This window comes from Choristoneura fumiferana, chromosome 24, assembly GCF_025370935.1.
Source record: "Choristoneura fumiferana chromosome 24, NRCan_CFum_1, whole genome shotgun sequence".
NCBI lineage: Eukaryota > Metazoa > Arthropoda > Insecta > Lepidoptera > Tortricidae > Choristoneura > Choristoneura fumiferana.
Window position 1 is genome coordinate 1,867,336 of NC_133495.1, and position 12,446 is coordinate 1,879,781.

The 12,446-nt window shown below is 33.8% G+C and overlaps 1 protein-coding gene across 1 annotated transcript; it reads right to left on the reverse strand.

Annotated features, from left to right (window-relative positions):
* Positions 1-466: 466 nt before the first annotated feature.
* Positions 467-7,573, reverse strand: LOC141442008 (uncharacterized). The gene is made up of 3 exons (XM_074106923.1): positions 2,212-7,573; positions 1,913-2,010; positions 467-1,031 (listed from the first exon to the last, which is right to left on the reverse strand). The coding sequence occupies exons 1-3, from the start codon at positions 2,546-2,548 to the stop codon at positions 669-671; spliced, it is 798 nt and encodes a 265-aa protein (XP_073963024.1). The 5' UTR covers positions 2,549-7,573; the 3' UTR covers positions 467-668.
* Between the last annotated feature and the right edge of the window lie 4,873 nt (positions 7,574-12,446).

The window sequence follows — 12,446 nt, forward strand, 5'->3', positions numbered from 1 at the left end:
ACTGAAGAAGCTTTGTGTTATTTAGGAATTATATCGTATTACATTTCAAAAACTAAAAACAATAGACGAAGCCGAAAAGTGTGGGTTAAGAACTGGCTTACAAAAAGAGAGCGTTTATCACATGTGAATTTAGTAAGAGAGTTACGTGAAGAGAAGGAAGATTTCCAGAATTATTTCAGAATGCCTGAGCCTGTGTATGAAGAACTTTTGTGTTTAGTCACACCAATTATAGCTAAACAGGATACTTGCATGAGAGAAGCTATTTCACCGCATGAACGTTTAAGTGCAACATTACGATTTTTGATAACTGGTGGAACATATAAAGATGTAATGTATTCGTCAGCGATATCAAGACAGTCATTGGGGTACATAATTCCTGAGACATGTGACGCAATCTACTCTGCACTGAAAACATATTTGAAGGTATGTATCATTTATTACATACTTTATAAATAAAATAACTCAGTACAAATAATCAGACTTTATTTTGCAATGGCACATTAACATTAATGCTTAACAAATAAATTTACTCTTGAACATATACAAATGTAACGTACTATTTTATTTATTTTTAGTTATTTTTATTAAACGCGTCTCTATTATTATTAAAGTTTAAATATTCAACCAGGGTGTCCGGGATACTAATAGTTTGCGAGTCTTGTGTCAAGTTAAATGCTTGTTTCTTGCAGCTGGACTGGAACAGCTGGCATGTGTATCAATGGTCTTTGGGGTACCTGGACTGGAACTGGATTATGTATACTTGTATTGAATGTTAATTTTTCAAACCGTCTTAAAAAAATAACTTCATTGATGAGCTTTTCAGCTATGCCTTGTTGAATAGCAGTCATGTTGCGGAGTTTAATTACGACATTTTTTCCTATAGCATCATATTCATCATCTGGGTTTTGTAATCTTTTACCTATTAACGATATTGTGTCTTCAATGGCGGCATTGCCGTGTCGCTTACGACGTGCAGATGAAGCAGCAGATGTTGCAGGTGTCGCGGGTGATGACACGTTGCAAATGGTACTCTGTAAATAAAAATGATATCATTTATACTGAATTATGGGTCTTTTTGTTACAGTTCCCGAGTTCAGAAGAAGAATGGCTAGCAATTGCTGAAGAGTTTGAGCGTACATGGCAATTTCCAAATTGTTTAGGAGCCGTCGATGGGAAACATGTAGCTAAAGTCCCTCCTGCCGGAGCCGGCTCACTTTTTTTTAATTATAAAGGGTATCACAGTATTGTACTTATGGGAATTGCAAATGCAAATTATGAATTTATTTATGTAGATATTGGAACAAATGGACGTATTTCTGATGGAGGTGTATTACAAAAAACTACATTCTTTCAAAGATTGAATTCCAAGCGCTTAAATCTTCCTAGCCCCAGAAAACCAAGCGGACATTCAGAAGAATTGCCTTATGTATTTATTGGCGACGAGGCTTTTGCTTTGAGGACAGATTTTATGAAACCGTACCCACAAAGGCAATCACAGGCTAGCTCAAGTAAGAGGATATACAATTATAGAGTATGCAGGGCTAGAAGAATTATAGAAAATGTTTTTGGAATTCTGGCGGCAAGATTCCACATTTTTCGATCGCCTATAAATACCAGTGTGCACAATATTAACAAAATAGTTTTGGCATGTTGTGTATTGCACAATTTTTTAAGGAAAAAAGTAAGACAAGTTTACAGTCCACATCAGCACTTTGATAGTGAAAATCACGAAAATGGAACTATTGAATTGGGGCTGAGACCACAAAATGGAGAATTACAGTCACTACAACAAACACATCGTCGTAACCCCACTCAAAATGCAAAAATTATCAGAGAAAAGTATGGAACCTACTTTAATACTAGTGGTGCAGTGTCATGGCAACAAAGAATGATATAATAATAGTATTTTTACCTGGGTATCATTTTCACTATGTTCAGCATCAAATGTATTTTCATTATCATTAGCTGTCTCCTGTTCGCTGCTGTCTATATTGTCAGTTGATTGTTCACCTGTAATTAAATAAAAACCCTCTAAATTAACTTTTGGTTTTAATGTTCAACATCACAATGTCATTATTGTAATGAAACAAAGTGCTATAATAGGTACTCTATTTAAGGTACCTACCTAATTTAGGCACAGGCATAACAAAGAATACGCACGTATAATATAATAGTGTATAGAGAAATTCTTTAATAAATAATTAAACTTACCTTGGCCTTGATCTTTGAGAAATTCAAGCTGACTGTAATACCATAATTTTGGCACGTATACCTGGTCAGTTCCTGAACCTGTCTTCTTGCTATCTTGCACTTTTTTATGTTCTTTTCGGAACCCAGCCCTTAATGAATTAATTTTTTTCTTGACGTTCTCAATCGTAGCATCTCTTTCTACCTTCCGTATAATTTCTAATAAATTATTGTATGCTTGAAGCTTCAAATTTTTGTCTTTGTAGTCGTTGCTTCTAATTTTCCAAAGACAAGGGTTATTTCGGAAAGCTTCTATAAATTCGGTGAGCAGTTCATGCGAATAAGTTCGAAAATCACACATTTTGAGAAATTTCTGAATCAAAATTAACAAAAATTGCAATTTAAACAAGCGTGCGCGTCCACGGACTGGCGAAACAAAATGGCGGCTCGCGGCTCGCAGTGCTGCCACACGTACGAGCCAAGACGAGCTACGAGTAAGATTTCAAACCGGTTGGATCGCCGACGAACTTACTCGGCGGTTTTAAAGTACGCGTACTTACGGTGACACACGAGCGAAAAAGGTCGTCGAGCCATAAGTACGCGTACTTGCTCGCCCGTCTATCACCCACTTAACCGGCTGCGCGGCGCGCGACGGCGCCTGCCACGCAAGCAGCGTACTGCGCTGCTGAAAGCGTAAGCGAAGAAAATTGCAAATGGCGGAAACAAAAATGATGCAATAACACTGCTCGAATTGAGAAAGGAAAGATAGGGCCTTGCAACTAAATCAGATAATTAAATTAACAGAAGTTAAATAATATGCAACTAATGACACAGGTTTAGTTTAAAAAATATATTTCGTCCCCTTTCAATCAGAATCGCTTAAAGTCACTTTTGGGCAAAACTGAGTTAAATATATCGTTAGAATGTACTTTCTAAGATCTACATGCTGTTGAAACCCGTTTTACTGTACGATACTCCAATACCGAGTTACGTTTTTCTTAAGCACACTTAAAGCCGATTTATAAGAAAATCAACAGCCAAAAACAACTACGCGTCGGTTAAACAGCATTTTTTTTTTTATTTTACAACAGCAAAAATATTTTAATGTCAAACAAGCGATTTTGGAATGTTAAGATTTCAATAAAAATGCAATTTGAGTACTGCCTAAAAGTGCTAAAATAGTGTTAGTAGGTTTCGCCTGTTGAGCATTACTTCATATTTCAATTATTGCAACAGCGAAAACAAACTAAATATAGTATAGGCGATATTGCTTGTAACAATGTTTGCTTCGACCATAAGAAGCGCTACAGCCAAAATCGCTTAAGTATCGCTTAGACGTTTCGCGCTGTATTGTAAAGTAGTGTGCACTTTGTGTAGGCTAGCTTAGTCGGTTCGTACACGCTTGAAAGCACGATTCATAATAAGTAATTTTTAAAAACTTATTTAGGTAATTAATAATTACTAATTATAAATCTGTTCACTAACGAAAGTCTGCCCTCCACATTCTATAATTGTAATTGTACCTAAACGTATCCGTACGACAAGTCTACACAGAAAAAAAAGATCTCTTCAACCAAATAAACCTATTTCGTTCAAGACATATCCTGTTTTCTATATCAGGAAGACACAAATTGCTTGTAATAAGACATAAAATGTTTCGAAGTTTATTACTTCCTCCAACTATTAAATCTCTTTTTGCAAGTCATAAAACACTCTTTTTTTAAAAAAAATAATGTTTATTCCAAGAGTGAGACTGTTTTGTTTCATGAAAATTGTTATTCAGAAACAAATTCACAAATTCTTAACACAAAGAAGTATTGTCTCTTAATTGCATTATAGTTATATTACTCATAATAAGAATTTGTCAGTCTCGAAATAATGACTAACAGTACTTGGAATTAAATTGTTGTTTCTTAATGTGAAACAGTGTTACTTATATCAAGTAACTTTAGTTCTTGGTTTCATATTCACCCAATTACTTTAAAGATGATATTTCTTAATGTGAGAATTAAAACTCTTGAATTGAAACAATCAGTCTCAAAGTAATGACTTCCAGTACTTGGAATTAAATTGTTGTTTCTTAATGTGAAACAGTGAGTATCAAACTGAACTTTACTTTAACTTGTACCAAGTAACTTTAATTCTTGGTTTGATATTCACCCAATGACTTTAAAGATGATAATTTCTTAATGTGAGAAGTAAAATTTCTTGAACCAAAACAATTATCTTTTAAATTTATAAATATTCAATCTCTAATCAAAACATCTTTCTTATTAAACCAAGAAAGAATATTACTTGAAATAAATAGTTTAAACTTTTTATTGAAGTCAGTAAATGTTTTGGTTTAATACTTGAATCTTTATCCAAGTAATGGAATCTTTTGGTTTGATTTCATTGTTATCTTGAGTAGAGAGTATTGTATTTTGAAGTAAGATATATTTATCTCTTGCTTCAAGTCCATTGTTTATTGTAGTAAGATATATCTATGTCTTGCTTCAAGTCCATTGTTTTTTGAAGTAAGATATATTTATGTCTTGCTTCAAGTCCATTAATTTTTGAAGTAAGATATATTTATATCTTGCTTCAAGTCCATTGTTTTTTGAAGTAAGATATATTTATGTCTTGCTTCAAGTCCATTCATTTTTGAAGTAAGATATATTTATATCTTGCTTCAAGTCCATTGTTTTTTGAAGTAAGATATATTTATGTCTTGCTTCAAGTCCATTGTTACTTGTTGGGAGAGGTTCGATTTTTTCCTGTAATTCTGGAAATATTTGAATCGAGAAACAGTAAGTCAATACAGACTGCCTTTACACCTGTAAGTTTTAGTAACGTAAGCAGCATCCGTAATGAACTTATGACAAATTTAATTTACTAAAGTAAATGCCTTTGTAAGTAGCTTACCGTAAACTTTCACTACTCACGTAAGTTGAAAAATTACGGTAAGCTACTTACAAAGGCGTTAACACTAGTAAATTTGTCGTAATTTCGTTACGGAAGCTGCTTACTTTACTAAAACTTACAGGTGTATGTGGCCTAACTGCAAAATTAAATGAGGTTGTTGCAATTATTAGTATTACTGATCTTCCACACCAGCAATATTAATAATAGCGCAACTAAACTTTTTATTAATTATATTCTCATTGGCAATAAGCGAAATCTGGATAAGCCTTTCATATAAACATAATTGTACCGAATAAATTCCTGCCTTTGCCTACATATTGTTTAATTAGCTAAATACACGTTTAGTTTTTAGAAAACTATCCAGAATTACACAAAAAAACTGTGACGTTGGACACTGACAAAAATAAACGAAATACGTAATAGAGAAAGTAATAGATGTATTTATTATACGAAAAACAATCACTAACCTATGATCACTAATTAATGATTATGAAAATGACAAAAATTATACATAAATTTTCCTTCCATGTACTTATCATCACTGGTGTCCCCTTGTTTTATATACAGACAGATTTTTCACATAATTTAATTTTATAGAAATTAATTCCCATATTCTCATTTCATAGAATGATCAATTCACATACCATCTTGAATCATATACAAACGTTTCATAGATGTTTCATTTCATAGAAAGCTATTTTCACATTTCAGGATAAATTTATTGATAGTTAAATAGGTTAGGTTAGATTTATATTTCAATCAAAAAGTTAAGAAAATAACCCAGAAAATAGCTTTCTATGAAATGAAACATCTATGAAACGTTTGCATACGATTCAAGATAGTATTTGAATTGATCATTCTATGAAATGAGAATATGGGAATTAATTTCTATAAAATGAAATTATGTGAAAAATCTGTCTACAAAACAACGTGCAACCATCATCACTAGGTACATTCAGTAGCAGAAGTGAATAAAAGTATGTGGAGCTCAAAATAATCCTCACGCTCTCTTTTCCTTGGCAGTATATAATAGTCGTGTGTAGATAGACCATTTTGAGCTCCACAACGGCTCATCGACTTCTATTACTGACTTGACAAAAATATTTCTTTAGTGGTTTAATTTACATCAACATGATTATGATTTACTTAAGTATTAATAATTATTAATAAGTCACTGGTGATTAAGAATTAAAATACAAACTAACTTTAGCCTCGGACCAAAAAAAGAAAATGAGGAGTCTTGTAATTGCAAGTAACTTAAATAACTCCCTCTAGGGATCACTATTTTGAACAATAACAGGTGCGATATTACTCTATGAAGAACAGTATCACGCCTGTCTTTGTTCAGAACAGTGACCCTAGAAGGAGTTATATAGGTTGGTTGTAAATAACCAGATAGTTCTAATCACAAGACTCACCTTATAGACATACTAGGTAATTCTGCGAACAATAAAATGTAAATGTAGTAGTGATCGCCCCTTTAGTTTTATACAACATTACACCCTATACCCTACACAATAGATTTGCGGTGACACAACAGGCAATTCTTTACAGCATTGTGAATGCCATCGTTGAAATAAAATTTTATTTGTAAAAAAAATGAATTTTTAATTTTTTATTCACTATTGATAAAGTAATAGATGTATTTATTATAGTCGTATACTACTCAAAAGAAAATAAGAGCCACCAGTAATTTGGTCGTTACGTGAAATTTATATTAAACAGTAATAAACTTATTTAAAAATAAATTGTGTAGTTAATTAAGCTAGCAAACATTTAATTAATTTGTCAATTGTTTCACTTATTTGGATTAATATGAAATCAGTCATACAATAAACCAGAAATATGCAGGTGGCTTATATTATTTTGAGCAGTATACGAAAAACAATCATATACATTAAAATTACATATTATCACAACCTCGAAAAATTAAAATTCCGAATGATTAAAATTCAAAACCTCATTTGTCCGAATGCATTTTTTTCTGAAACTGTAAATATTTCAGGATTTATTTCAGGACCATCGTGTAGAACCCTTTAGGTTAGGTTAGGGTTGTTATATAAAAATCCTGAAATATTTACAGTTCCAGAATAAAATGCATCCGGAAAAATACAATTTTGGATTTTAATCATTCGGAATTAAATTTTTTCGAGGTTGTGATAGGTAACCATATTATAGCCTACGCAATAGATTTGTGATGACACAACAGGCAATTCTTATACACTATGGTGTGTCACCGTTTAAATAAAATGTTACTTCTTGAAATATACAAAATTGCATTTTTCATTTATTGTTCACTATTCTTCCTTTATTTATTTGAATTATATTTAATTTTATAACTAATAAAAAATAATCATCTACATTAGAAGCAGTCAGGAAAAGATTATTTATAAAATGAAATATACAACGTTCCACTAGCTGAACGAAGCTGCATAGGCAGCTGGTCGCAAAAAGCTGTGAGGGGTATCAAGTCACAATTAGAATCTGCACTATTTCGACAAGATATGCTTTAAAATGTTCACCATACCCACAAATTCGTAACCTATTGCATGACAACGACATCGACTTGAAATCAGTGTTACTTACTAATATATTGCGTATAATTCTAAAATCTGGTTCATCATTCACACATTCATAAAGCAGAACACTTCTAGTGTCGTAGATTATGCCGTTAATTTCATATGTTGAAACTGAAAAATAATCATTTTCCAACCCATGGGAATGTTTAGGTGACTTTGTTTACTGAACTTAATATTGTCTTCAAAACCTTTATTAGATAGATATCTCGAACAATTTTTCAGTTCACAACGTAATCCAATAGAATAACATAAATTTTTGCGACTTGTTATTGACTGTGACACACGTTTTAGATCTTTATGTTTTGCTTCAAATTTAAATGCCGAGTAAAATATAGGTGGACCACATTTTTTGATTATGGACGGATAGTGCAACAAGAAGTGATATTTTGGCTTCAAGTGAGTCTGAAATAATTCCATATACATTTCATGGTGTTCTTTGATAAGTTCTTCTAAGTTTTCTATATGTTGAGTGGGAATTATTTGACTTGTTAATGTTTCAGTTAACTCTAGTAAAATTAAATGATAAATCCCATATTTCATCGTTTTCAAGGACTAAGTCACCAATTATGTAACGAAAATTTCTCACCAAGCATAACATTTCGGAAGCGGAAATAATAATTGAACCGTTATTTAAATGTTGTTTAGTGATTGCTGGGGATGATTATTTTCCATTTTGCTGTAGTTAAAATATCGAATTCTGGCGTTTAGTTGTTCTAGAGTAAAATATTTTTTCCTTATTAATGATTGAATTATACATGCCATGCTGTATCTGTGAACTCCCTCGCAAAGGTCATGCATTACATCGACACTAGTGTTGTCACATATGTGAAAACGTCGTAAAGTATGCCATATACAGTTTTCTTTCAGACCGACATTGTTTTCTAAATAATAATTGTAATTCTGTTGTTTACGCATTTTTTCTTGTTTTTCAATAACTGCAGTTTGACATTCCCTTTTTTCCATTGTACAAACTCTGCAATACACATTTGCCGAGAAACTTTCTACGCAGCCCAAAATTGAATTAAGTCCCAGATTGTCACCACATAAAACGATCAACGTAAATTTAATATTTAGTTCTCTGTTATCATGACTAATATTGAGGCCAGTTGTTTCAAGAAACTTAAGCTCAGAGAGTAATGGTGTAAAAACTTTTTGATTGCCAAACTTGGATCGTTGATTTGAGTAGAAAAGTAATGTCAAGAATACATTTTCCAGCCTACTTGCATATTGTGGAGGAACAGTTCCTATACATGATATACTGCACCAATTTTATGTTTACCCGCGTGACTACCTAAAGGGAACACACACAGAAGAGCGGGCGCGGGTCGTGCGCGGGCCCGCGACGGGCGTTTTTGCATGGCGGTATATGGAAGCCTTCACACAGAAACGCGGGCGCGGGCGCGGGTCGTGCGCGGGCCCGCGCCCGTCGCCCGTTCGTCACAAAACAGCGCGAGCCGAGCGGCAGTGTTACCAACTCTCAAAAATAAATTTATCCCTAAAGCTTAAGTTAAAAACCCCTAAAACTCGTTTTTAATGAAAAATGTTTACTTTAAAATTGAATATTTCGCAAAAAAAAAAATACTGAATCGAAAAATCGTCTTAGTAACCCCCTAATGCTTTTAATTTAAAAGACCCTACACTATAGGTTTGGATGAGAAAAAAAAAACCCTTACTAAAGTAAGGGTTTTTTTTCTATGGGAGGTACCCAAAAAAAAATTTTTTTAATTTTCATTGTACCATTTTGTTGGGATAGTTTTCATAATAAGTATTATCTATGTAAAATTACAGCTTTGAAGCATTGATAGTCCCTGAGCAAGCCGCGGACGGACAGACAGACTGACAGACAGACAGACATGGCGAAACTATAAGGGTTCGTTTTTGCCATTTTTGCCTACGGAACCCTAAAAACCGTATTCATGCGCAGTAGCTAGTTCATTTAGGCGAGAATAAAATTTATTTATTTTATTTTTTTTATTAATTGGTAGGTACTACAGAAAAATCTGTTATTTTTCCATTGACTAGTATAAGCTTATTCCTGTCTATAAAAAAAAATCAGCCACTTTTAAAAATTTCATCCATCGTCCATCATTACATTAAATTGGATTTAATTTCGTGAGGAAACCTGCACAAACCTGCGAAGCAATTCAATGGTGCGTGTGAAGTTCCCAATCCGCACTGGGCCCGCGTGGGAACTATGGCCCAAGCCCTCTTGTTCTGAGAGGAGGCCTTGGCCCAGCAGTGGGACGTATATAGGCTGAGATGATGATGATGATGAAGTAAATAAAGTTTGACCTTGGTGCGCAAGCGCGTTTGTCGTTTTCCACATATATTTCTCGCGGCACTGTATAATTCTGTGTCGAGTTGACAAAATAAAAATGTCGTATCTATTATTGGATCTAGAACTGTTTTAATTTTTACTCCAAAAGTCGCCAGATACCTAAAACCATTTCTGTCGTTCAAAACTTTTTTGCGGTCGATAAGATTTAAGCAAAAGTCGTCATTTCTAGGGACTAAGTCACTACTAAACTGGCAACATTGATAGCCGCCGCGGCCGTCGCGGGTCCGACCCGCTCTCTGTGTGAATACAACGAACCGCGCGGCTCCCGCGGCGGACACGACCCGACCCGCGCACCGCTTTCTGTGTGGTGTTACCCTTAAAGGGTTACCGCTTTCAAAAATCGTCGTAGAACACATACAGAGGAATTTACTATACCAGTAACATTTTCGGTTTGCGTTTTCCATAGGGGTTCCATTTTACTAATTACGTAATACTCCGTCGTCAATATTAATGTTTCTTTGATACTCTAATATGGTATTAAAACGTTAGGCAGTTCAAAAACAATTTCAACGTTTTCTTTAAAGCATGAGATTACACAAATTCGTCTTTTAGTTGCAATTAAGATAGTACATTTCCTTTTTAGGTGCTTTAGACTCACCAATTTTAGTTTTTCGGGTGGCACAAATTTTTCAACCGCAGTAAAGTAATTTAAGATTTTATGTTCTTGTGTCGAATGGGTCAAAACAGTTCTCAATCATATCAAAAAACACGATTCATAGTTTTAAAACCGATTTTATCAAATTTATCTTTGCTTTCCAAGACTTTAGTTATTTCCTTAACTGGAAACATAATATTTTGCAAGCAAATGATTTAACGCTTTCTAGTAACTTTTTTACTTTACTCCGAGGAAAATTAAGCGTACTGTAGCTTTTTATAAAATCAATAAACATTGGAGTTAAGACCCCTCTGAAATTGATTTAACTCGTCTTCTAAAATTAATAATCACAATCATCAATTGGCTTTGTATTTGTGGATAAAACCGTATCGTCTGTATTAGGTTCACAATATGCTTGCTCCGTCATATTCAAACTATGAGATTCTATGGATCCACATGCATCTATTTCATTACTATCGAGTTTTCGTTCCGTAAATAATTTGTGAAAAACAGTCATATGATCTTTTAGGGAATACTTTGTGTCGTAAGTTCGGGTGCAATTAGCGACAGGGCATAAAAATAGTCGGTTATTTTATGCGCATATGTCTAAATGTAATATATACTTTTTAAAATTTATAAAACTTTTCTGACACTCAGGACACAACATATTGATAAATAATAAGGTACGATAATAAATTATAAGCAACGTAGGTTCCTGCTTTAATTTTGTTTATTCAAAGAAGTTAGATTTCACGTTAAGGGCATATGTTATTTATGGAATGTTTGTACCGCAATATTGCACTAAAAAAAGGTTTTTGGTTACATGTATAAAAGTTTTGACTTAGCTCAGGTTTAAAATTTCTATTATGTGTGGCGGAACTGTGTCATATTGAGTATTAATGTCATATACCTTTTTTGTTATTACGAGATATAAGTAATTCGCAGCATCTGGGTATTTCGCATGTAGCACGTGGGTAAATTTTAAACAGTACGTCGAAAGCCTTAGCTGCAGACTCAAAGGAGTATTTTACATCGTCAATGACAATGTAAAGTGCCGAAAAGTCGTGCAACTTTCGAGCACAAGGATATAGGGCTGGACGGACTGTAATACTCGCGATGCAGATTTTTCTTTTTTTTTTTGATAATTGTGTCGATGTTTCCGGCGTCCTAAACAAAATAAGCTGATTAGTTAATTTAGTAAGTATTTATTCATGGTTGTCAAAAATTGGGTTGGGTTCAGAAACGTACTACCTTAGGTTTAAGCTCCATACGCACAGATAGCGGTAGCAGGCGGCACGTGGCGGTTTCGGTGTTAATATTCGAACTTGTATGAAAGAGGCAATCGAATATTGTAACCAATACCGCCACCGCGGCACGCGCCCACCCCGCTACCGCTCTCTGTGCGTGTGGAGCCATATCGATTTTTAAGAAAATATAATGTCGCCATCTTGGGTGTTGAATTAGATGTAATTTTTATAATTTTTCAGTTTCAGTTTTCACTAATAAAAAATTTTTTAACTGGCTAATGCCAGTAAGGTTAGGTAGTTCCAGGTTTAACTGGGGACAAACAACGAGAACCAAAACTTACGTCTGTGCGAACAATCAGGCTTTCTATTCACCTCCGTGGACGAAAACTTTATCTTTCGAGATATCCTCCCCTTAGGCGGAATAAGGTATCCCAGTAATGTATTTGTACGGAATTTTTTTATCTAAAACCAAAACGAAAAAAAGTTTATTTTTAAACTCTTGCATGAGTTTCTATATTGACAAATTGAGAGGAAGCACAAAATGTATATAATATACTATTGATGACTGGCAATTGGGTAACTTAAGTTTTCTGGAG